The 27,354-nt window shown below is 39.3% G+C and overlaps 1 protein-coding gene across 5 annotated transcripts in view; it reads right to left on the bottom strand.

Moving 5' to 3' along the window:
- camk2d1 (calcium/calmodulin-dependent protein kinase (CaM kinase) II delta 1) overlaps positions 1-27,354 on the bottom strand; it is a 64,687-nt gene that overhangs the window by 9,284 nt on the left and 28,049 nt on the right. The window contains exons 3-14 of one of the 5 annotated variants that reach the window (XM_029526830.1): positions 21,975-22,034; positions 19,170-19,224; positions 17,423-17,488; positions 14,346-14,418; positions 9,398-9,500; positions 7,791-7,874; positions 6,609-6,703; positions 6,348-6,470; positions 6,158-6,241; positions 5,936-5,978; positions 3,807-3,847; positions 815-874 (exon numbers count right to left, since the gene is read on the bottom strand). In XM_029526830.1, the coding sequence (XP_029382690.1) occupies positions 815-874; positions 3,807-3,847; positions 5,936-5,978; positions 6,158-6,241; positions 6,348-6,470; positions 6,609-6,703; positions 7,791-7,874; positions 9,398-9,500; positions 14,346-14,418; positions 17,423-17,488; positions 19,170-19,224; positions 21,975-22,034 (887 nt within the window). Of the gene's footprint in view, positions 1-814; positions 875-3,797; positions 3,848-5,935; positions 5,979-6,157; positions 6,242-6,347; positions 6,471-6,608; positions 6,704-7,790; positions 7,875-9,397; positions 9,501-14,345; positions 14,419-15,877; positions 15,951-17,422; positions 17,489-19,169; positions 19,225-21,974; positions 22,035-27,354 lie in introns of all 5 variants that reach the window. The other 4 variants (XM_029526833.1, XM_029526831.1, XM_029526832.1 and 1 more) reach the window with 4 other exon arrangements.

The following is a 27,354-nucleotide window of genomic DNA, read 5'->3' as shown; positions in this document are numbered from 1 at the left end:
CAGGTGTAAACGCACCCTAGATGCAATGAGTATTCATCTGAGAGGGAAGTCGTACATTAAGGTCCAAAGGCCTGATACCCAGTCAGGTTCATTTGCATGTTGAGGAGGAACTGAAATCTGATGACAAGTTATTTCTTCAGAAAAATGTGGAGGCCGATTTGAATGCCATGTGTGAACAGGGTTGTTTTTGTCCTGATAGAAATACGCAGACCCCTGACCAGACCTGATCCAGAAAAAAAAAACCCAAAAACAATTTAGACAGTGATTCTTGCTTTGCATTGTAGTGATTGGCTGACTGGCACCTCCAAGGTTGGGATGTGTTTATTAGTGATAAAGGCCTTGTTACCTGGACTTTGAGTTCTTTTGAAACAAAGAGAATAATTTTCATTCAAAGGCAATCTCGTGTCTGTGTGTTTCATACAATTTCATTCAATTTATCTTCAACTCTGAAAAACTGTTCTGTTTAAAATTAGTATTGAAGATAGAAAATACTACAGAAATGTAGCTCCAGCTGGAGGAGCTGTGGAACTGAACAAGTGTCAATGAAGAGCCAGTGTTCGTGGCAAGAGTGTTGGCATACAATGGCCTAGTATTGGCATTACAGCCATCATCAACAACAAGGGAGAATGTAGCCCATGTACAGCAATGTAGCAAGGGGTGTGCATATGGATGGTTCACATTACACAACCCAGTGACAATAAATTGAAAGCTCTGTTATCAGGACAAATGCCGTTTAAAGTTGGACAGATGGATATTTAGACATAGACAGTCATGCAGTCACACAGGCAGCGGGGCAGGCAGGCAGACAGTGTACCAGAGAAGGAGTGGGGACAGGCTCTTTGGGGTTGGTGACCACATTGGCCTTGTTGTTGATCTGGAGGAACAGAGTGAACATACAGATAGATAGACACGAGAGGGCAGAAGTGACAAGCCTTAGTGCTAATACACAAACAGAAGCAGCTGCTGTGGAGGGAAAAGTGGAAAACTGTGCACAAGAGTTTCTGTCAGGGAGTAGGTCAGAGGTGGAAGAGCCATCCAGTACTGAGGAGTACTGATTCAGCTTGTAACAGGGGTGAGTTAATAAACCAAGCTGGAGCAGAGACCTGTCTGCCTTGAAAATGCTTGTTTGGTATTAGCACTGTCAAAACTTGCAATATAACTATACATTTTTTTTTTTACTGATAACAAAATGAAAAATAACCAGTCCAGCTGATATAGGATGCCACATCATGAGTCTACCAAAAATAATCACAACATGATCTTTTTGTCCAACAAATACATTTGTAGTAAATTTCATTGGTGTTAATGGATGTTTACTCCACTTTGATTAGCTGTTTATCATTTTTAATCATGCTCCATAAATGGAATCCATTTGATTTGAATTAACATTGCCTAGACCTACAGTTTTTCATTAGCAATTAAACAGTCTTCTTCTCCCTGTTAAAATGGTAAAACAGAAATAAAAACAACACTTTTCCATAGGCTGTGTAGTTATGTCAAAAAACTCTTACATGCTTGTCAAGTGAAGAAACATACTGAAAAACTTTTTTTAAATAATTTTGTGTGTTTGATCATTATTTGTATGGCACAATGTTAGATGTCATAGTGCATACACTCTACAGAAAGGCACCAGCATCATAATAGATAGTATTATGATAAATGATATGCAGTTAGGACTTGTTTGTGTGTGTACACGTATTGTGGGTAAGGAGCAGTCCAACGTGGAAAAGATCCTTACTGAGGTGCAAGCTGGTAACTAGGCCACTGTGTGGTCACTATGCAAAGTTTGGGCTAGTGCCACTAACATGGAATATGCAAACTCAGCAAAGATGAAAAAATAAGGCTGACAGTAAGTAAACCACAATGACTAAATTAGAAAAACATAAATATTAATAACCAAATGGCGATTTTTTTCCTCTTGTATGTATTATCGAAAATGTGTTCACATAAACACAATGATTAAATAACTAAGAGCTAATAGTTTTGACACAGGAAGCAGCTTCATAACCACACGTTAGAATATCAAGTCAAATGTCAGTACTTAGATTCTCCTACTGTATGACTGTAAAGCTGCAGTTCTACTTTACCTTTACTACTTCATAGGATGTTTCAGAAGAGAAGGGAAGATTTTGATATGATCGCTTGTACTCTGCACTGGAAAAGGATTTGATTTGGAAAAAAGGAAACTAGCCTCCAGCGTTCAATGTCAGGCTGGAGACATGCTGCATGTCTCAAAACTAACTTTCATTGCTGTTGTTTTTATCTTTCTTTCTCTTTCAGATAATCTTAATTGGTATTTAGACTCTCACTGTACACTTGGACCAGAACATTGAAATTGAATTGAACCTAAGTCTGACTGACATACACACACTAAAAGGGGTGACAAGTTACAATGATGTATGCATACTTACACATACATTTATTGATCAAGTGAACATGAATGTGCATGCAATCATGTCACACCTACATCTCACGTGTGCATGGGGACCACTGACTCTTAATAGGTGCTGCATTTTCCCCAAGATAACAAAGCTAAAATATTTTAGAGGAAGACAAACCTGTTTTTAAATTCAAAGGTAATATGGCAGAATGAGCTGATCTTTTGAACTAGGTGTGTTGGAGCATGGAATGATCGAAAACATGCAGGGCATGCTAGGTCCAGAGTTGGTGACTCCTGACTTAGAGACAGAGGGTGGAAAGAGAAGAGGCACACACATGCTCACTTATTCTCTGGCAATGTCAATTAATTATTGTCATTTTCTGACAGCTGAGTGGAGTTGTGGCCCGACTGCCACCCTTCAATCATAATTTTGTCACTGACTCTAGTAGTTACACTCATCTACCTCTCACAATGCAGAGTGGATCGTTAATGGGAAATATGTCAAGCTCCCTTGGGAAAGATTAATTTCCCTGCCATAACTCATGTCCCTATTCTCAGTAGAACAGTAGTGTTACTTTAATCTTTAATTCTTCCATGCTGTAACCCACTGTATTGTTAATTTCTTTGTGAACTGCCACTTTGAAGCCTCCAGTTTATAATTCATCAGCCATCTTGGTATTTTGAACCCAGAAGAAACCACATTTGGAGAAGAACGTGAAGATGAGGAGCAGTGAGGGTTGATTTGACCTGAACATGACTGTAAACTGCCAATCATGCCATAATTCATACCCTGCTCTATGGTCTGTTTGCCTCTAAATGGGACCATCATTGGGAAAAAATGAATGTCATGCTGTATTGAAGGAGCCTCTAATCCAGAGATTAAGACCATAGACTCATTAGGAAACCCTTTACTGAGCTAAAAAAATCAAGGGAGAATTTGGGCCATTTTCCGAGACACAATACAATCTGACCTCTTTCTAAAACCAGTGCAGTCATCTCCTCATGATCATTATTCAGACTTCAGTATTGATACCACCCAGAGTCAATATCCAACTGCACCACTCAAGTTTGTCTTCTGTTTTTGAGCACTGAATAAAGTTCTGCAGACCATTATCATGTCACATTAAATCTCATGTCTTCATTCTATGAAGACATGAGGAAATTTATGTCAAATACTGTCAACATTAGTAAATTAATTGTTTAATTATGGGTAAACACTGTTTGTGAGGCCACAGTGACCTTTGACCATAAAATTCTAAGCAGTTCAACCTCAAGTCCAAGAACCATTTGTACAGAATCTGAAGAAATCCACTCAAGGTGTCACTTTCATGTGGTGCGGAATGATGTGGACAACCACAAAACATAGCATGTGGTATCGGGAACTACACTATGTGAAACAAAAGTACAGGAAAGAAGCTGAACTTACTTTGACACCATCTGGCTTTTTGTTCAGCAGGCTCTTGGCTGCTGTGGGGAAAAAAAAGATAATAGAAGAAAATCAGCGGTGAGCTGGAACACACACACACACACACACACACACACAGTCCATACAAGGGCAGCCAATTAATAGCAACCTATGAAATACAACCTCCTGACTCATTACAGTGGAACATGAATAAGGGCCATCTGATAAAACTATAGGAGACAGTGGGAGCGCAGCAGCTTCAGAATACAAGTTTGACGTGTCTCTTTTTCTTTCTCTACACACTTGAACTCAGTGTTGCTCAAATACACCACAAAAGCATGTTTATTTCATAAGGAGTGAGCTGAATTAAATAGAAGGTGGTTGTTTCATCAGATTTTCAGTCAGCATGCAAGAATAGTTGGAGACAGAGAAGATGACTGGTAAAGGAAGCAGGAGCAGAACCAGGGTTTCAGGTTTTGTGCATCCTCTGTGAGAAGAGAAGGGGTGGATTGGGATTTGTCAAACCATAGACGTGTGCAAGTTAATCAACTAACAGCCTCTTTTCAGTGACATCAAGTATCTTTTAGCAGCCACTGTGGTGGAAAACTGAATGGTGCAGCTCAAAATACTATCACTACCAGGATTCAGCATGACTTTACAATCTTGCTGTGTAGAATTTGCATGTTGCGTTGTTAAAATATCTTGGGCAGCATGTGTTTATATTTGCATCTATAATAAAAAAAAAAAAAAAAAAAAAAAAAAAAATCAGACAATCAAATTCAGAAATTTGTGTTTCTAGTTTAACTGAGCCAGCTTTTTTTAGCCTTTACTTTAAAGAGAGGATGACATGTTAAATCTGTTTAGGTCAGAGATGTTTTTTTGAGGCATACATCTATCTATTAGCATTTTAATTTCACAATCCTTGCATTTAATATGCATCATATGACTTTCCACCTTTTAATCCTGTCGTAAAACATATAGATTTGGATCTATAGTTATAAAGGCCATTGCAAAGGGTAATGTAGCAGTAGTTCTTTATGATCTCTTATACATATTTTTTTTACCCCATACTACACCGTACTTTTGTGTCACCAAGATTATTTACTAAAGGAGCAATGTTCCCATTTTCCTCCAACATGGCCACTGAATGATGCACTGTGCCAGCTGAAAGCTGTATGCTGGTGCTTTAGTAGACATGACATGCTTCAGAGCCAAACCTGACAGTGTAGGTTGACACTGAAGACGTCTTACCTTACAAGCGAGTTACCACACAAGACCAGGAGGGAAGAAAAACAAGAGTAAGCACTAAGGGTATGTTTACACAATACTAGGCATACAGATATTGATTTAGGACTGATAGGTTAGGTTTATTACCATAATTCAAATGAACATGAGTTAAGAAATGTCAGCTTGCCGGTCATTTGCCATAAAAAGAAAGAATCAATAATAAGAGATTAAGTTTGAATGTTCTGCCCTTTCAGGACATGGAACTATATAGATTTTTGTGGTCATTCAGTCTCTGTTGACAGCCGCTGAGAGCCAAGGCCACATTGAGCTTAATGGGCTCTAAAGGCCAGAGCATTTGAAAAACAGGCGCACTCAAAAGAGCAGGATTTTAAACTATTGGTAAATACAGTTGTGGACAAACGTTTACATACACTTGTAAAGAACATAATATCATGGCTCTCTTGAGTTTCCTGTTATTTCTACAACTCAGATACTTCTTTGTCACAAAAAACATTCGTGACGTTTGGTGCTCTCAGCAGCAGGTGATAGCTTGCGTTTTCTTCCTGATCGTGGCAGTGACAAAACAGTGCCATGCACTTTATACTTACAGATTAGATTTTGTCACTTTTTCTGTTAGCCTTTAATCAAGTCATAAAAGAACCAAACTTCATGAATGTTTTTTGTGACAAAGAAGTATCTGTTCCAATCACTCTATCAGAGAAAAATCTGAGTTGTTGAAATACCAGTGTATGTACACTCTTGACCACAACTGTATATAACAAAGACGTAGTTCAGGGAAAAAGTCATGACTAAGTCTATTTTTGACAAGGACACCATGTTGGACTGATCAATACTAGTGGCAGGACTGGGAGGGAAAGAGGCCATTAGCGGTCCCTTGCTATTATAAACTGGTTCAGTCCTACCTGAGAAGTTGCGAGTGGCAAGCATGGTAGTCAAGATTGCACCCTGTGGAGAGAGAGAGAGAGAGAGACATAACATGAAACAGACTGCAGTTTACACAAGCTGAAAGGTTAACATTTTCCTGTCTCTGACATGACTTCATCGCTTTATTTCCAATAATGAAGGGATTCATTATTTGCCTGAAGAGAAACAGGGATTGTCAATTAACATCTGTTGTGGCTTACCTTGAGTTTCCTTCTGGCATTGAATTTCTTCAGGCACTCCACAGTCTCCTGTCTGTGCATCATGGACGCCACAGTGGAGCGTTGCTATAATCACAAGGACAGCCAGCAGTGTGATCTAAGGTATGTTACCTGGGGCCCGGGGGCTGTGATTTAGTGTGTGTGCATGTGTATGCATGTGACAATGACATACACAGATCCAGGGATGTTTGAGTGCGTCTGTGGCGGTGACTCTCTTGGCTGGATTGATGGTCAGCATCTTGTTAATCAGGTCTTTGGCCTCTGGAGTCACTGTGTCCCACTCGGGGGAAGGAAACTGCTCAAAAAAGACACACAAACCATTCACACCATCCCACCGACCATAACCTTTACCGTTAACCCTTTAAGCTGTTTGGCTCATTTTGTTACATGGTAGAGAAACAAAGAGCGATAACAAAGGAACGGGAAAACCCACATCATATGCTCCGGCTTTAATCTGCTGGTAGAGTCTGTGCTGGTCCTCGTCCCAGAATGGAGGATACCCCACCAAGAGAATGTAGAGGATCACACCTATACATACATGCGAGCACACACAGAGATACAGACAACAATGACTTTCATGTAAGTAAAAAATGAAGTGAAAAATCAAGACAGGGACAAAGAAATTAGTTAAACATGCAGTTTTAAAAATAAAGGTCAATGGGTAAAGAAGAGAAATCAGGGGCCTGGGCTACCAGAGAAGTTGGGTTTTGATTGGATGGGCAGCTGCCAGGAAAGGATGAAAGGCCCTCTATTTCACAAAGAAAGTGAGTCTGACTGCAAATACAACACTGGCTACTGTCTGTGCCCTGGGTGAGTCAGCACAGGTGTGTGGAAAGGAGTACGAGTGTTGTTAGACTTTGCGTTTGACAGCTCATGCCCAGGTGGCCTGGCCCATCAGACATATGTGTAATGAGCATCAGACATGATTAATTCAAGAGGTTAGAGCCCTCTGTTCTCTGGGGTCCACAGACACACTGCAACGCAGAAAGCACTGAGCCAAACACCATTAATCTAAAATTCAAATTTGATTTCCAATTTGACAAGACATTAAAAGTATATTAACTCAGTCAGGTGTTAAACAAAATTTTCAGTGTATTAAACTTTTCATGATAGCTTGTAAATGTTCTACAGTATCAGGTATCTGTTTCTACCTAAATCTTCATTATTTTTATTTAATTATCTCTTTATTATGTTATGTTCAGCAACAGGAAATCTAGAATCATTGTCTCACTGTTGTTTGCACTTCCAACTTGTAAAGTGTCAGGTAACATGGCTAGTATTATATTATAATACCCTGTCATAATCAGTGTACGAATTATTGACATGTTTTTGAATTATTTTTTTAAGAAGCAACACAGACTTTGACCGGTTCTGTACTAGATCACTAGAACTGAAGCAAATAAAAATGCAATATGTGATTATGTCTTCACCTACTTGAAACAAGTTTTTCTGAAAAATTTGCCTTAAGATTTTTGTACTTTTGTGACTTATTTTTCTCATGCTGTTTTTTTTTTTTTTTTTTTTTTTTTTTTTTTAATGGAGTCTAGATCCACGTCCATCCATGTGTAACTGCTAATAAGCAGGAAATGAGAAAGTGGTCAACAGAAAATCTTACCACAGGCCCACATGTCCACAGGCTTGCCATAGGGATCTTTCCTCAGCACCTCAGGAGAGAGGTACCCTGGGGTTCCCGCGAAGCCTGGAAAGCGTGTGCGCACACGCACACACGCACACACACACACGCACGCACGCAAAGATTAAAGCTGAGCACTTCATGTGTGTTGAGGTCAAATCAAACCTTGCTAGGAGTATCCCCTGGAAGCCAAACACTTCCCAGAAGCTGGGGATAAGCAGACCCATAATGTGAAGTCTATGAGGTCAAGTGTGGCAGAGAAAGCAGCCTCCAAATATCAGCATGGGTGCTTCAATGGGACAATTCCCTTTGCCAACACAGTGCCACCCCAGTTATAAATTCCTAAAGCTGTCTATTGGAACAGGCAGAGCCTTTGGGTAATGGGATGTGGCCTTGTAGGATAGTATGTGAGCTCGTTTCAGATGGAGCTGGGGCTCAGGGAACAGACCAATTATTTCTCTGTTCCAAAGGGAATAAGGAAAGAAATAGGCCTGATACACACTCAATCCAGACTCGATAGAAAAGCCAAGAGCAGTGGCACACCTAGTCCCTTCAGACAGGTGTGATGGAAAAAAGGCTCTGAATGATGAAATGGATTAACTGCAGATTGATTTTGGTGTTTAGGACATTAGGTAGGACATTAAGTAGGACATTTAAAACAAACTGTTTTCATTGAATAAGAACTTTCCTGATAAGCACCTGCATGATCATCTCAGATCATATCTACATTCAGACAACTAAGCACTTTACTATATGACTTCAGCAGGCCATGAATTCTGGGTAAATCAGGACTTTTTCAAACTGAGGCCAACCAACAGTTTAACACTAGCAAAACATGGTAACATGACTGTCACAAGAATGTTTCACTGGAAACATTCATTTAGATTAATGTAACAACCCCCAAAAAGTTCCACTAGTATGATATTGAGTAATTGATCTGATTTCTCTTGAAACGGACAAAAAAAAATCTGCAGGAAAGAAAGCAAAATTAACAAAACTATAACAAAACTACATCAGAATCTAGGGGAATAATTCAGATCAGACAACCTGTCTGCCCAAAAAGGATGATGTTAATCTTTCCAATCCTGCAGCCAGTTTTCCCTTAAAGCTGTGCCAAAACTTTCTACCACCTTATTCAATGAACATTAATCTATGTTCAATATATAGGACTTTTATCATTACATTTGATTAGTGTTCCGTCGAGTTTCCTGATCTGCAACAAATCATATAAAGATTCTGATAGACTGTTGAGTCATGATTTCAATTAAATGATGTCTGAATTTAATTTGAACTGAAAATTTCTTCAAATTAGGAGTTTTGTTGAACAGTAATGTTCCTTTATAATCAGTACACCATAAATGGAATAGACAACAACAATGGCTAAAATCCATATAATATTTAACAGTTGCATAGCACTTATTTCAATAAATTCTAATCAGACAACACACAAACATGTACAGATTTTATTTAGCTCCTGATAGTGCCCATCTGTTTTTTACTGACATCAGACCAAAAGCATGGTGTTTAGTGAGCGAGAACTGTGAAACATATTAACACTGAATATTAAGTGAACAAATGCATGTACTCACCAAACCATGCCTGCTGGTCCCCTTGCACTTCAATGGCCAGGCCAAAGTCTGCCAGTTTAACTGCTGCCCCCTTCAACTTGCTGGCTAGAAGCAGGTTCTCTGGCTGGAGTAAGGACATGGACAACAATTCTAAGAACCAAAAACTGATGGAGTGAATATTTATTTTTAGTATTGTTTACAGGGATATCATATCATATATATGCAAATAGACAACACAGAGGTCAACAAGGAGAGAGAAAGGGGAACAACCAACAGCATAGGTCCTAAGTTGGACCTGAACACAGGAGTCTGTGATTACATAGCATGTACTCTAACCACTCAATCAGCAGCACTGCAGAAAGTTGGTCTGGTACACCAGCATGTGTCACTAAGAGGGAAAGACGTATTTGCTGACATTTTCAAAACTGATGGCTTGATTTAGCCAAACAGGAAATCAGTTAACAAGAAAATCTGATAAAAAAAAATTCTTCTATTCCAGTTTGCCATAGTGATCACATATTCATCTTCAGCAAGATAGTCATTCACTGAGGCATTTTCTGTATTCATAAGGAAAAATCAGGCGGTTCATCATTCAAAACAACAACTACTACTGTGAAAAACAGCTGTAACCCATGTAACTAAGTAAAATGTGTGTATTTCCTGGTTGCTTGAGGAGTTAGTTCAGCTTTTGGGAACTGGGATTTATGTAGTTGTAGAAGACATGCTGTGGTCAGAAGTGTGAGGAGGAGGAAGGACGGGAAGAAGGCAAGGCGTAGGAGGGCAGAGGGAGTGGAGGGTAGTGCATTCCTCAGCATCATGCATAATTTCCCCGGCCCCTGGCCTCCTCCAGCCACAGCTCACTACAAACATCCAATCCTAACAATAAAAATGACCAGGCCACAAAGGTGAAGCAATTTTAATTTAATTATTGCAGATTTTAGATTCATAAAAAAAAATCATTTCAGAAATAAATTCAATTTTGGCAATATTTTGCTCATTAAAAGGAAATTTGACAAGATATGATAAACTGTAACGTTATAACCCAAAATTAATTTTAGTTTGCAGATGACTTTCCTTGACTGACTTATTTTTCTTTACTTTTCCTACACATTCACTCAGTTGTAGCAGTAACCTCAGCAAAGAAGTCATTGATCATGAAACAGAAATGACTGTTCTGGCTTCTTTTGATTCCTGAGCAACAATTTATTCATTTCCTGAAGGAAAATTTAAAGTGAGTCAGAGTTGGAGCGTTGCCATGGCTCATACACACATGACTTTCCTCTGGTTAAAATATGAATGTAAACGGTTAGAAGTAATGCTAGCTGGCAAGACTTGAAATTGTGTTAATGTTCTGTTAGAATTGTAGTGAAAGCTTCATCTTCCAACTTGTGGCTTCAGATTCTGATTCATTGTACAAATTTCTGCTCCATGTTTTGTTCACAACTGCAATCCTAAAGTGTTTCCATTTTCTACTGGCCTGATTTATTTTCCCCACTTCATGCTCCACCTCCATGACATCAACAGCAAAAGCTCCTGGGAAATTTAGTAGTATTTGGAATAATGTGGCTGAACAAACTGACAGGGAAACATGATTTCTCAGAAAAAGAGTAAGTTTGAATTACATCAGCCACATCTACCACAACGGAAAACTAGAAGACTTTCACATGATCTGTTAGAACGTTTGAATATTGGGAATGTTATCAGACTCAATGCCCCCCCTCTCCTTTGTTGTTGCAGTTACAAACTATTGGTTGTGTATAATGTATTCATACATTAACAATAACTGGTATACGCTTGACTCTAACAATTGCCAGTATGACTGTAACAAAACTGCAGATGGTTCCTCAAAAGATGGATCCCTTAAAGATTGATAACAAGCTTCACTGCCTGATCATACAGGTGGTGGTGGTGAGTGGTACTCAGGATGCTTTAGCATTGCTCATGACTCAATTATTTTTTTTCCTTTTTCTTTTTACTCATCACTAAAATGTTAACATATTTCAACAGCTTGAATTCCAACCTAATGTGGGTGTAAGACTTGCTGTTCAGGTTACAACCACACATGCAGTCAAACTAACAGGGTGATGAGTATAAAAACACACACAGACACCATGACACTAGATAAAGATGGACCCTCTAAGACAGCACCCATCAGGTATTGAAAAGCATTCTAAAGCTCAGAGTGCTTCAAAGTTCTTTCACATAAACTGAGAAACATTACAATAACTTAATGATAGTGTGTGTGCACTACTCAAAACCATTATCTTTAGAAATGAAATCATGAATACAGCACTCTCCAAAGAACCTCTGATCTGCACCTCCTATATTTGTTTTAAATGTATTTGTTTTTTCTTTATTTCTGCACTGAGCTGTGACAGCTGCCTGGCAACAGCAAATCAGAATGCAGAGAGAGTGCAGTCAGTGAATGCAAAATACAAACTAATTCATGCTGCCGGTAGGGCAAACCTGAGATAAACCTACTTCATTTGATTGGCAAATCAGAGTTTTGGGAACAGAATTAGAGATGTAAACAAGACCATTGACTACTTCATGTTCAGCAGTGAGAACACTCCAAAAGCTCTTGATCACCATGAAGTAAACATTTCATAATATTGATTAGAATTTATCTACGAAGCAGCTTTCATCATTCAAAAGTGTTTCATAATATGACATTAAAAACAGAAACTAGAAAAGTACAAATGGCACAGTTAGAAACAAAACAAGTCTATTCTAGAAGAAGAATGTAGCAAGTCCAATATAACCAGGAAAGTTTTGTTATCTCAAAGAAATTTTTGGCCTCTGAAAATCATCAATGTGGAGTCTGGCCTGCTTGATGGTTTCAGGCAGGTGCAAAAATCTGTCAATTCTGGCACCGCCGAGCCCAAATTCATACTCTGCTTCTGGTCCGTTTTCCTTCAGACGGCATCATTGTGACCATAAACTCACTAGGAAAAGATTTGGGAAAAGAGCTAATAAATAGATGGAGAAGTAGATACATTTTCACGCATGTGGCGACCCCTCCCCTCCATTAGTTGTCTCTGCCTTTCTGCTGCTGTTCCTTCTTTTGCAGGAAGCAGGGCGGATGAGCCACACCTAGGCCCTGGTGTATGTCTCTCTGTTTAAAGCTCCACTCCTGTCTGCTCTCACTCGCTCTCTCTGGACGGGTCAGAACACAGGCAAGGCTGCTGCTACATTTTTGCTTCTTTTGCTTGTTCAACACATCTCCACACATCCTTACACGCAGACACCACCGATTACTGACTTCCACATTTACTCCAGTTTGAGCAATTTTGGAAATAAACTTTTGCTTTTGTGAATGAATTTCTATTTATGTCTCCCATCTTTGTTGCTGCCTAAGAGACGGGCTATGACACAGAATTCAATGCAATCCGGCTTGTTTTGAAAATGAGCGGTGGCACCGGATTGTCATTGCATAAAATACAGGTTTAAGGCTTTTTAAGGGTGGCTTCACTTTATATTCTTCTTTATATTCAGTTTATGGCCTAAACCTGACAAAGGTTCTGTGCTATCCCATGAAACACAAACAGAAAACAAAAGAAGAAAAGCAAAAAACAGCACACAAATCTAAGGTCTACAAAATTCTTCAGACATGGCAAACACTGAACCAGCCGCCTTCCACAAGCTCACAGATATCATAGCTAGGGTTTGCTATGAAGACAACAAATTAGCATTTCCACTGTTGTCTGCTTACTTGTTGAATGCTGACAATACTGTACAGTGCTCTGAATATTTTGCTATCTTGCAGGTAGCAAGGCATGCAGGCATGATTATTTAATTATTTAATCAGGCTCAAACACAATAAAGGGCACAAAATGCCAAAGGTGGGGAAACACAATATCTGCATTGTTCTTAAAAGTGGCAGAATCACTATAGCTACCTGTAACACATCCATCCTCACCTAAATTTGCTCAAATAGCATCTCAGCAAATGAGAACGACTCAATATCAAGAACCACAGACCTCACAGCTCAGTACAAGAATGTTTTTTACTGCAGCTCCATTCTCCATCAAAACTAAACTCTCTTTTAGAAGAACGCAGACAATCCACAGAGCTACATTATTCTCCAAAAACAGTTAACAAAGAATCTTGATATTTAAACTCTCATTCTTTGTTTACCCTAAGTGAAAAGTTGCTTTCTACATGTTGAGTCACATCTTTAGGCAACGACATGGAAAAGTTATGTCCATTTAAACTTCCATACTTCCATATATTTTCAAATACTTCAATACTTTCAAATACTAACTGTAATTAAAGTAAGACAGGGTAATTTTGGCCTGTGTGAGTCTGTGTATCTGTGCCCATTTGGTAGACAGTTTGGTGGTGGATGCATAGTAAAGCAATGTAAAAACACTTTGGTTTTTGAAGTTAGGCAAAATTTGTGTTGCAATTCAGTGGATGAGTTAAAAACATGTCAGTTCTATCAGACTTACAGGTGATTTACTTTTCTCTTTTTTCAAGTTTGGAATCTGTAGTGAAAATTATTTAGATTAAAAACCATTACTCCCTATGCTCACATGCTTCAGAACAGGCACAGAAAAGACTAGTCAGGAACATAAAGGAAAAATAATTCAATCACTGTAATCCCTCAAGCCCCGGCATCCCTGATAAGGAACAATCAACCAACCTAAAATGGACTTATTCTGTCCAACATGTAATAAAATCTTTTGAATATTGATGTAGCATACAAAACTCTTCTTTAGAGACCAAGTTTGATAAATACAAGGCAGTGCCTATTTATACAAAGTGTGAATCTGATAATTTACTGAGACATGACTCTGGTAAAACTAATATCTTCAAGCGATGTTGGAAAATAAAATGTAACTGACAGACACATCAGAGTAGATGTGGAGTAGGTTCAAACACAAAGTCACACAGAGTACACAGTAAAGACATGTTGGAGTGTGTGTTACCAAGAGCTTGATTTCACATCTTCATCTTGTGTACTTACCTTGAGGTCGCGGTGGACCACGCCCATCTGGTGGCAGTGGAGCACAGCCTCTAGGATCTGCTGAATGCAATGACTACATGCAAACACCAGGGGTCCATGGGTTAGTGACAAGCTACCACTCACTGTCTGGCTGTGTGAGCTCACTTTGACACTCACGGAGACCCTTGGCCATGTTAGCAAGAGGAGGCGGTAGCATGGCAATGTGGCAAACACCCTCCCAAAGACCATAATAATGGGCAATTTGGTGAAATTGACCATTTACTCACTTTTTTCTTTTTGTGTATGTGTATATGTGTTACTGCAGTCACACATACAGGTGCTTGCTGTGACAGATTGAGGAAAGAATTCAATGTAATTATGTCATTGGCTGGCACACAACATGGCCAATTATCTGCCTGAGTCTCAAAACAGAAGTGGTGTTAGCTCTTGGCCAGCAGGAGACCAGACCTGAGAGACTAAGGAGGAAGCTGAAGGAAAGCTTGGTCGCCATCTTTGACTTTGCCTCAGAAACAGGCCATCACTGTTGAACCATCAGCAGGCTTTACTGCTTCTCTGAACTAAAAATTAAATATCTGTACAACAACAACAACTTTGATGTGACATCATCAAAGAAACTGGATTTTCCAGACCCAGTTATTTTAATCACACTTTGTTAAAACAACATTAATTTACTAAGTTAGTAACTGCATCAGCCTGACACACCAGATGTTTTTAAACAGGACCATCTGGGAGAGTGGCCCTTGAAAACAAAAAAACTTGTCAAATGATGGAATAATCTATCAGTCTCCACTTTAGCATTTATGATCATCTCAAGAGGAAAGAAACAACACTGTATCAAAAAATAAAGGGATGCTGACTGAAAACTATCTTAAGGAATAGTGAAGAAATAACTTTCACATCTATACCAGGAATTTAGTCCTGAAGGTTGATTTACAATCAAAATCCTGATTTGATGTTTTCCCTAAGTGAGCCTCAAATAAACCAAAACTTGACTGAATATGTATATGGATAACAATCTGCTTTGAATGCAGTTTTTTTTTTTTTTTATAAAGTAATTGGCATTATGAATCGACTCAATCACTTCAAGATCTAAATGTGATGTTTATCTGAAACTTAAAAGGCTTGCAAAATATCAAAAACTTGTAGCCCCACTTTCTGTTCCTCCTCCTCTCCCAGGTCTCAGACTCTCAGTGGCTGGTTCTCTGCATGATTTGAAGGCTGCTACATGCACTATCTGCGCTGGCATACAGGAGAGGCCGGCCAAAATGAGATCCTCCAGCCCCTCCAGCAAAACGTGACCTACCACCTCCTCTCCAGCCAACCTGCCCACAATGCCCAGGGAGTAGGTAGGAATTTAAAAACTCCTGTCATGGCAGTGTGCAAGGGTGTCTGGTGGAGGGGGGTGGTTTTTAAGGAGGCAGCATTCTGTGAAAGGTTAATTAGTCGACTGATCAGGCAGCGGAGGAGCAAGGCGCGGTGCCGCAGGTGGGCAGGCCTGTGTCTTTTTGCTGTTACTGTTGTCACTTACTAACCTTTAGGTCTCTGTGCACTATGCCATTTATGTGGCAATGATTTACACTTTCTAGAATCTGTTGTATGCAGTGACTGTGGAGGAGAGAGACACCAGGCGAGAAGCAGAAAGGAGAGGAAGAGGGAGAAGAGGTAAATGTCAGGAAACAAAGGAACAAGAATAGGCAGACAGAGTACGCCACAACACACCCAGAACACTTGATTTACAAAGGTTTAAAGGAACAGTTCAATCATGAGCCCATTAGCTAACCTAGCTCTGTCTCAAGTTCCATATAAATCCCTCAAGCAGCCTTAGTTCCCATCTCTTCTACAATTGTCTTATGACTCAGTGTATTTCACTACCTCAAAAATCATACAGTTAGAGGCTCAGGGAGATATGGAACTGAGAGTTGTGAACTAAACAACCTGGCAGCTGGGAACAACTGATTCCACTCAAACATCGATCATGCAAAAGCTGTTTGCAGGAACACACCACCCTAAAATACTATGAAAAATGAACAATCTCTTGTGAACAAAATCAGAGGGTCAGGGATTCATGGCAACTTAATGGTGACTCTAAATTGCCCGTATAGCCTGTGTTGAGAGTGAATGGTTGTTTGTCTCTGTATAGCTCCAAGTGGCCCTGCCATACACTAGCAACCTGTCCAGGGTGTACTCCACCATTGCCCAGAACGTTGGCTTAGATTGGCTCCAGCACCCCACATAACTCTTATGAATAAGCGGTATCAATTGAGTAACAGAGAAGGACCTCAGAAATTTATGGAACTAACCTTGTTAATTTATGGAGATGAAGGATGGGGCTAAATGACAGTGGTTATGATAAAGCCCCTTTCAGGGGCAATATATATTTTTTAATGCCCTCCTCCCACCACACACATATGCGTATTACAGCTATGTAACTGACATACATGTGATTGACAGATGTTCACAAACCTAAATTGAAAAGAAAGGACAACACTGAACTGTTCCTTTAAGCTGTTTAACACAAAGCAATATACAAAGAACACATGCATGGTCATCAAAGCTCTTACAGATCTCAATTTCAGAGTGTCATGTCTGAAAAATCAGTAACACCCACTGAATAATAGTACCCAGAAGCTTGATAATATGAATTAGAATCTGCATAAATGAGCTAGAGCTGCTCTGTCAATTAATAATGAACATTCAAGCTTGATGGAAACAAAAAACTAAAAAGGCTCTTATGAATACTGTGTTGGGATGAATCTGCTTTTCTTTACAAATTCAGCTAAGAACAGGAGAGAAGGTAAAACAAGTCCACAACCAAAAAAAAAAAGGGAGAACAGGAAGGATAGAAGGAGGATTTGGGCCATAAAAGGCATAAAAAAGGCAGAACGAGAGACAACACTTTATAAGTGGATGTATTTTTGTGTTTTACACACTGATGGGTGGGTGGAGGAACTGTTTTGCATTGATATCATTTTGTTGATTGTTCATTGTCTCTGCTTCTGTCTGCCTTTGTGGTGCCAAAAATGGGTTTGACAACACATTTCTTAAGCAAATCAGAGCTGTGAACACATCCCACTGACCTGGCATCAGCTTCACTGTAGTACTCCCTGGCAACAATGTCCTCAAACAACTCACCACCTGTAACACTGGATGAGAAACAAACACCATGAGAAACAAAAACTGGAAGCAAAGGTTTCAGAAAAAACACAGACAGTAATTCCCATGTCTGAAGAGAAAAAGGCATGAAGTTGTTGTAGCACAATTACTTTTCAGAGCACATTGGTCAAAGGATCATTCTTATGCTTAAGACGCTAGGTGGTGAAATCATTCCACAAATACATGCAATTGTCTGGTCATATAAAATAGGAACAGTCATTCATCTGGGAGTGAAGTAACACCAACTGTTTGACTATCTGCAACAGACAAAGTGCAGATAACAGAGCAAATGTTTGATTGATTCAGTGATTCAGTTTGACCTTGTGCAGAAAAAGTTCTCATATGGGATTTAAATAGCTGAGCAAAAAGAGTTCCATACACATCTAAAATAACAAGACTTAAAAACAAGACTGTGCTTGACAAAATATGAAAATGTGGACTTGTATGAAATGTCATCTGTCAAGTGTGACTTCCAAGCGGCTGTTTTTGTGGCAACACACCACAATATCTGTCATGTTTCATTTCTTTTTTTTTTTCCTATTTAGGCAGCAATATACACTACCAGTCAAAAGTTAGGACACACCTTCCTTTTCATTTGAATGACAATGAGAATTGTGTTCCAACTTTTGACTGGTAGTGTATCTATTCTGCTCTTTTCATAATAACCCTCAGTGATGTGATTCATTACCCCCTCCCCCTTCTTGATTGTTAAGTGCTGACACCTCTTTCTGAACACAGAAGGCGACATTCTGTCAGACTTCCGGAGCAGTCCAACCCATTGTAAACAAACTGAACTCTGTGTAAAACTCAGGGGAGTTTCTCTGTCAAACTGTTCAGCACAACTTATATCCAATGTTTTTACTAGAGTTGTTCCAGCACATACAAGTTGTAATTGATACAATTTCTGTAATTGCTAGAGTTCATGCTAACTACACTATTCACTGTAAATCAATTTTGCAGCTTCTTCTGGAGCAGGAAAGAAAAACTTCACTCTGTTAATTCTCACTAGCAGAAAGGTAATGTGTAAAATACACATGGCTAGAATTTGCAGGATTCTGGAGGATGTTGCTAATTTCAACACAATCAACCTTAAATCATCTGCGGACACATCACACAGAGAGCAGGATGGGTTCCCCAGTGCTATGAGGAGGAAATGGGTTGAACTGCAGCAGCTGGAAATGACAGGATAAATTCACAAAGATTTATGCGTGTGCACACACGTGTTTGTGTAAAGTGTGTATTTTAGCTATTGATAGAGATGAAAAATGGAACGAACACTTCACACCCATGGTCCTTAGTCTTGTCTCTTGTTTAATGTGGAGTTTCTGAGTCTGAGAAAGACCACAGTGTGTAGTGCAAGGGCCCTGTGGTGTAGGACTGCATGTTGTTTTCAACATCCAATCAACTTGTATGTAAATTCAAAGACAGACATTTCATTGTGTGTTCTTCGGCGTTGTTGGGGTTCTTGTAACTGATGGTCTTGTGACATTGTCTCCTCACGTGGCTTCATCAGCTTCAATAGTTTATGTTTTATTGAACTTGTTGGTGTGGACCACAAGGAAGGCAAAAACACCTTCCATCTCATCACTTATGATACCTCAGTAGTGGGAAATCTGATTGTCAGCTGAGGTGTGTTAAATAACGTGGATGAATGAGAAGTGAGGCACTTACAGGTCAAAAACCAGATAGTGAAATCCTTCCTCTGATATGCTGTCATGGAGCCGCACTGTGGAGAGGGAGGAGAAGAGAAGGACAGTTACTCCATGATCCCAGATATTCCTCCTTTGCATAGGGCAGCATGCCAGACAACAGCAGAAGGTAACAGAGTAAATTATCAAGAGTTGATTGAAGCAAAACTACTCAAGCAAAATTGCTCAAAAAAAAAAAGGAAAGAAAAAAAAAAAAAAAAGGATGCTGTCTCTCATAAGTTTATGTTTCCCTTATTTCACATTTCAATTACTTCCTGTATTATTTTGTCATTCACGTGTCTTGTCTTACCTCCTTCCTGCGAATGTCTGTCTAATCCTGACTGGTCTCCCTTCCTCATGGATTTGGTCTCTGTGCTTGCCTTCATATGACCCTTTCTGTATTTATTTTATGAGTCATTCCTTCTTGAAGTTACCTCTTTCTAGTTACCTGATATCTGGCTTCTTCCTGGACATATACTATTACCTGTTGTATTTGTTTCCACTCTTAAAACTATTTTTTGGCACTGGAAAGGTAGGAGCTGTGGAATTTTGGAAAAAATCATTTCATGTTTACATTCACATTTCATGCAAGACTACGTTACCTGTGAATGATCTAGATTGAAACATTTGTATCATTTGTAACTGATAAACAAACAAATAAACAAATAAATAAATAAATACATGAGGCTTATCAAAAGAAACATTGTCAGGGATATGCAGTTTCTGAGGCATGTGAAGGAGCTTTATCAATTACTTGGGTGTTTCATAGATATTCATCATCGTCTCTTCATTTCATTTTCAGGTTTATAGATGTGGGTTGTAAACGTGTTGGGGTTGTAGTTATTTCATACCTGTGGTTACTTACTGAGCTTCATGGATTCACTGAATCGAAGGCTTTAGATTCGGTATCTGTGTTAAGTTCTGGTTTAATTTTTCACACCCTGGCCCTCAACCACTCAAGTTAGTAAACATGATTTGTTATAGCTCAGGGCCACCATAGTGCAACTTCAACAGGCAGCACAATGCAATGCTGGGCTGTTAATTTAGGTAGTCTTCCAGTGAGGTAGGACTAAGTTAGGCCAGCATGGAATACCTCATAAACTGCATTCTGTTTTCTAAGTTAGTAAAACGGACCCTGGTAGTAACAACAGAGACCGGTTGTACCCTGTGACCGGGTGTGAGAGTATGGATGTGAAACAGGGGCTTCAGGAAAAAGCTTATTCTGATTCAGCGAGATGAGTGAGGAGATTTAAAAAAAATAAAAATAAAAATAAATAAATAAATAAGGCAGTATCCCAGTGGGGATTCTCCTGTGTCTTTGTTAATTTGTCTCCTGATTATATGGAACATCAATCATTAAGAGTAAAGGCTCACCGCACAATGGTTGGTGGGCAAATGGAATAATAATATGACCAACGCCATCTGTTACAATTCAATCACTGAGTGATGAAAAAGAAATCACTCTTGAAGTGAGAGGTGGTCTCATCAGGTGTAATGAGGCTTTTTGACTCTGCTTCTGTCAACTTGTTTCCTTTGCTCTTAAATATGAGGGTCAATATTAAAATTCTGACTCATTTGATCAGTATTTTCATGGTTCTATGGACCCCATGTGTAAGAGATGCTATCCATTAATAGAGCACCCATGTTGTCTTTTTACTACCCATCTATTAACACGGCATATCTCAAAAAGAAATGACCATGTTGCGCTGAAATTTTCTTTTAGCTTTCTTTTAGTTGTGGTATAAGATGTGTAAACCAAAAGCAAATAGCCTCCTATCATCTTGTGTCATTGACACCCATTCATCTCATTTTCAATAACATACAAGGACTGAGGCTTCTAAAGCAAGGAAGAAAGAGGCGTGTCTCGCTGTATTTGTGCATGTGCTTGAGGGGTGGAAGGAGCAATGAAGATGTGGCCTATTTGTATCCGATGCTGTCTAACCCTAACCCAAGGCAGAGCACAGGATCATTCACACACGAAACATAACAAAATAGCTACAAGCAGAACTTACATGTTTTACACTTAAATTTAACAAATTAATCTCTATGTTCTATGACAATTATGAACTTGCAGTGTTTCTACCAAACCTGCAGGTTAGGGTTAACGTCTTGCCCAAACAGGCAGGGGTTTGACCTTTTTTGTCTGTCTGAGGTGTGGAATTCCTCCAAGTTTGAAAAGACTAATCCTGGTAAGTTTAGGTACAAGTAAATACAAATTTACCCCCTGAAATGTGTTTAACACTCAGATTAGTTATCATATTATCATCAACAGCAACATATGACTGACCACTGTAGGACCTCACAAGAAGATGTCATATTGTGGTCTGGCTTTGTGTTGGCATGGTTGCTCTGCAGCCAAGCAGAACCTCTGACCTCAGTGAAGTGAATGAGGGGTCTTCACTTTTCAGGGAATTTAGAGACCTGGTTTTTCCACTGCTTAAACTACCTGTCTCAGGAAAGATGGAGTCAGCTGATTCTGTCATTGTGTGATGTGGGAAAATGTAAAATAGAGAACTGGCTGGATGTGGCGCCTTGCTAAAAACATCACTTCTAAATACAGTTGATGATCAAATGGCCTTTATGTACAAGAAGAGATGGTTGATTGAAGAATACACTTCTTCTTCACAGTTTTGTGTTGATAGAAATTGTCAAAAGCACTTATGAGGAATTGAGTATAAATATTAAATGTGTGGCTGACCTCTGTGTGTTTTCAGACCCAGCTCTGCACATGACATTGTGCAAGGTGGACTTACATAGACACAGGGAAGACAATGGGAGAACTAGTTACCAATGTTGGGATGCTTGAGCAGGCGGCAGATCCTGGCCTCTCGCTCCAACTTCTGGTGATCTGTTGAATAAAAGAGATAACACATCTGTCAACATCTGTCTGCTGAGTCAGCTTGCAATTCTTCAAACCACAAATTAGTCATAGGGAACCCTTTTCACTGAGAGCAGGAGATGGATTGAAGGAGAGGCTGAAACGCCTCCAGTTACTAATACAGCATGTTAACTATTAAAATTCAAACCTGCATGGTAGGGTATATATATATATATGTTATAAACCAATTCTCTGGTCTACTAAAGCTTTACAGGTTGTTTGTATAAATCCACTTTCACTGCGCTGTAATAAGCTTGGTATTATAACATGATTGGATGACAGAGTGGAGTTTTATCTTATCTACAGGTTATGTAGAGTCTAGGCTCATCTTAGCACTACAGAGTCCCCAGAGTCGGCTCAGTTCAGAGATCCACACAGGCACTTACCAGAGCTCATTCGTTAAAGTTGTGATCTTGCAACCATGGACTCCAGATTTCTCAGAGGATTTATGAGCTCAGTAAGTGATATCCTGATAAGTGTATTGTCTCATTCGTGTCTTCTTCAATACAAGACAATGCTCATTAATTATGTTATTGACAAACTGTGTCACCTCTCATAGTTCCACTTTTCCTAATATGGTTTCTTTTGGTATCCAAAATCTAAGATGGTGAAAGCCAAATTATGAATTGGATGTTTTTTTGGTCTTAAAACTACTATAATATCCTATGGAAATCAACACAAGAGACAAAACACGAGAGCATTAAAAAGTGTTAAAACCAAGTTAAAACATGGAGAACTTGAAACCGACTTTGTGAAACCATTGCCAGAACATCCAAATCATGCATTTGTTCATTCATCTTCTACAACGTATACATTTTGGCTCATGAGGGGTGTGGGAGCCGACCCAGCTCACATTAGGTGAGGGCAGGGTGCCAGTCCATCACAGAGCTCATCCAAATCAAACAACTTGTATTTCTATATAGCGAGGTTGTGTTATTCAACCTAGGTTCTGTATTTGATCATTGTTGATAGGCCTTGCTATTCCTAACCTGCAAGGATGTGGAGTATGTAAATGTTAACTCCTACTTATGGGAAAATGCTCTCTTGGGGAGTGCAATTAATCACTTAATGGTTTCAATCACAGCTGCCACTCCATCACTGTTTCTACTGTTCCATGGTGAGGGAATGCATCTACTTCTTAATGAGATGACATTTTTGGGTAGTGGTTGTCAAGATGAAGTTTATTGAGGAGGCCTTTGCAGGGAGTTCCTATCTGTGCCCAACTCTAAAACAAGAAAAATTCTGACGTTTAGACGAAATCCACAAAATGTAAGGGTTACAGCATGATCTTTTAATAAGATGAGCATCAGATATGAATAATAAGACCAAGCATTTTAGGATATAATGGAGAAGTATTTCAGAGCGGCTCAGAAGTGACATCAGAGGGGTCACTGGGGTCATCTCCAACACACCTGATTTTCTACTCTAATCAAGAGCCTTTGCAGGTGTTGGATTAATGGAGACTAATTTACCCAAGAGACATTTCATAACCAGGTCTTGGTAAAGAAGGTATTATTAAAGATAAAACAACATAAATGTGTTTGACTCATTCATATCAAAGGAGGTTTTGGCACTGTATACGGAGCTGAGGTGACGACTGGACAGGATGGTGTCATCTTAAGATAAAGTGCAGCGATACAGCAAATACATTACTGAGGTTTAAAGTAGATATAATCATGCTCAACCATATTCTGTCTCTTTCATATAGGTTACACATATACAGGTCATACTGAACAAGAAGCAGTGTTGGTGAGTTTACAGTTCAAGTGTTTTTTTGGTTTCTTTCACTGTCAAATGATGAATCCTAATGATAAGGTTTAAGTGAAGCTGCAATGAAACAACAGTTTTATTTGTCATGTAAGCTTCTTGAGTTTAGCTATAGACCAAATACCTGTAAACTATTGAGATTACTGTTAGTTTTACTGTGCTCATAATGATGATTGTAATGAAAACTTGATTTGCATAGCACATTTTAACAAGCAGAGCTTGCAAAGTGTTTTGACATACCAAACAAAGCAGTGAAAAGATTAGATTAGGTGCATATAAGTCAAATACCGTAATAATTCCATAATTAAGTATAAAAAAATAAAAGGACAATAAAAAGTAAGTTATAATAGTTGATCATATAAAAACTAATTAATCTAATTAATAAAATTGTTAATAATGCAGCAATTCATGAGTTTAATTAAGATATGCAGTATTGCCTACAAAGAAAGAAAGAGTTGTATATGTAGAGTTTGGGGTGGAGGAGGCAGAGGTTGTTCATCATTTCAGGGTTTTCCTGTCTGAAACAGTATTTGCTGAAATGGAACTTGCTGCTTATGCAAAGTGCCGCACTGTCAAATATAATGAAGATGAAATGTAGTTCTTAAGTCAAAATAGCATTACAATTATCTGTAAGATGTTAATAGGTCACATTCCTGTGCTGACAAATTAAGAACTGGTTTGACGCACCTTTCAAATTCCTGCTTTGTCAATTTAGGATTTGGTTGTCCAATAAGCAGTGAGTCCAACCTCATCTACCAGTGGAAAGTATTTCTGATCCCTGATAACCTTTTTTGGTTTCAACCAGATGTCATGTCACCTTCCCAGTTGCACCTCGGTTTAAAGGCCTCTAATACTAATCGGACCATTGGGATGTGCCTTTACAGGGGCCTTAATCTTAGTGGTCAACAGGTGAAACTTAACCCCCTCGACCCCCTGCAGGCTGCTAATCTGTGACATAACAGGATTTACAGCATGAGAGTGCCTCGCTCAGCAGCTCCAACCACAGACACTGGCCTTGCTTCCCCACCAATGGTAAGAAGCATGTCTGGGTTTTGAAGTCAAATATTTCCAGCAGCCACATTGTGAAGTAGCACAGGCAAAACTGATTCTGACACACACGAAAACATGAGGTTCACATTCCAATTGATATTGGAGTATAGGTGGACAATCTAATATCAAGTAACATAGAGCCACATTATTTTTAATTACTAAACCAGTTCATGGAATTTCATGTGGGGAGAGTAGCTTCATGATTTATGACGTTTGTGTATTACTAATGTGCTAAATACATATTTAATGACGACCCGTGGGATCTGGGTTTGATTCACAAGTAAAGCAGAACAACAGTGGCTTCATTCTTTCATTTAAATGACAATACTTGTCCTTCATGCAGGTGTCACTGAATATATTATTTTATTTTATATATTTAATTGACAGAGACTTTAATTTAATTGACTTCTGTGCAGAGTTTGCATGTTCTCCTAGTGCCTGCATAGGTTTCCTCCAGGTACTCCTTTTTCCTCCCACTATCCAAAGACACCGCATTTAGGTTAATTGGTGATTCTAAATTGTCTGTAGATCTGAGTGTGAGTGCGAGTGGTTGTTTGTCTCTGTGTGTTGGCCCTGTGATGGACAAGTGACCCGTCCAAGGTGTACCCCGACCTCACCCAATGTGAGCTGGGATTGGCTCCAGCACCCCCCCGCAACACGGACAAGTGGTTTTGAAGATGAATGAATGAATGTTCTTCAGTTTTACTAAGGGTGTTTCCTCTGAAGCTGTAAATCACCAAGGCCATACACTTAAACAGGCTATAATGCTAGTAAGACAACATATCATGTAAAAACAAAGCGTTTTGCTTGCAGCAGTCAGATGACCATACACAAACCATGTATCGGTTATATCAAGTCTTCAATCATATGCCAAAAACAAAGTTTCTAGGGCATTTTGACCCCTTAATGTTTCTCAATCATGAATCCAAGACATTGGTGGGGATTCACTCTGGAGCTGGCCCATTTAGAAAACCCAGATGAGCTCCCGAACATCGTCATCAGGCCCTGCAAAACCAGGACAGCAGCTATTTTCAATGCAGCCAACTAATCAAATAAAATGCCTCCACAGTCCTATAAAACAGCACATCTGGTTCCTGATCCATGGTCTGCAGCTCGAGTCACTTAACAAAAAATAAATCTTCAATGGGCCCACACAGTCATTAGTGTCACAAGGTCATCTCAGAACAAACGCATTATCAGGATATCTTCATATTATTTCACCAAGTAAAGGAAAAATGCAAAAACACTCTTTAAACATTCTTTTCAACTTTTCTGTGCATTTCTCTCATCTTAATTTGAATTGCAATGATAGCAGATTCTGAGCCTGCTGCTCAACACAACATAACCTGTTTGAGCTAATCTTGCTAATAATCAATAAACCTTGTTCTGGATCAGCAGATTAATTAAGTTGCCCAAAACCTGCAAGTGGCTACACTTGGCGACTCAGGTGCGTCAAAGAGATGCTCAGGCAAAGTGATGTAGAAAGCCCCATCACAGTGCAAGTTCACTAACATGTTAAAACTAGTCAAGTAGCAATGAGATGTAACAATATGAAAACCTTTTCTGGCACTGCATGCTCACACAAGCTTTGTGTCCTCTACGGTTCATCGTTACAAACCTGAGCACACCAGCTCATGAATAACATAATAACTTGAGGCATCTAAACAAGTCATGTGCCCAACCTTATTGTACAGACCCACAGATGGGTAGTGGGTCTAACACAGTTCAATTCTGGCACTTGAGCTAACAATCATCATCATCATCATTAGCAATCATAATCATCATTCACCACTGGTGGAGTGGGAGATGCACTGGAGACTCTTAGTTGGAGGTGTAATTGGAAGGACTGTTATAAGAGGCTGCTGTCAAAATGCAATTATCTGTAGCTATGCAATTCTACATATGTGCATTAATGTGTGCATCTTTGTGTGCATGTGTCTATGGATTAGCTGATGGAGCGAGGGCAGTATGGCTCAAGTCAAGGTCAAAATAAGAGACACTTAGAAAATGCATCAACTGTAAGACGATAACATGGGTAGTCACAGCCCTGTGTGTGCATTGCATTTCGCAGGAAGCACGTCTGGTTGCTGTGTCTTTAGACCTCACTGCCTTCCCTCTTAATGATCAGTCTGTTGTCCATGTGTATTAGTCATTGCTCTGCAACCAAGGCTCTAATAATGTTCCACACTGATTTATTTTCAGCCATTTGAACTGAGTTACTAGACAAATTCAGTAGAGGGCCCTTTTTATGTTGCACAGGACAACTTTCTTCTCAATCAAATGAGGTAAAAGCAGGTCATGGCATAATCTGCAAGGCTGAAAGAGTAAAGGTCAAAAAAAGTTCAAGCTCCCAAAACTCATGACTTTGCCCTGTCCCCATGGAATGGTAGGGTTACCTTGGTATCTTGGAGCTACTACGTGACTCACACTGGTGGCATAAACCCACACTAAACTAGAAGAACCTACACCTGAC

Source organism: Echeneis naucrates, chromosome 18 (assembly GCF_900963305.1).
Source record: "Echeneis naucrates chromosome 18, fEcheNa1.1, whole genome shotgun sequence".
In the NCBI taxonomy this organism is placed as follows: Eukaryota; Metazoa; Chordata; class Actinopteri; order Carangiformes; family Echeneidae; genus Echeneis; species Echeneis naucrates.
This window is presented reverse-complemented; position numbering and strand designations above follow the sequence as displayed.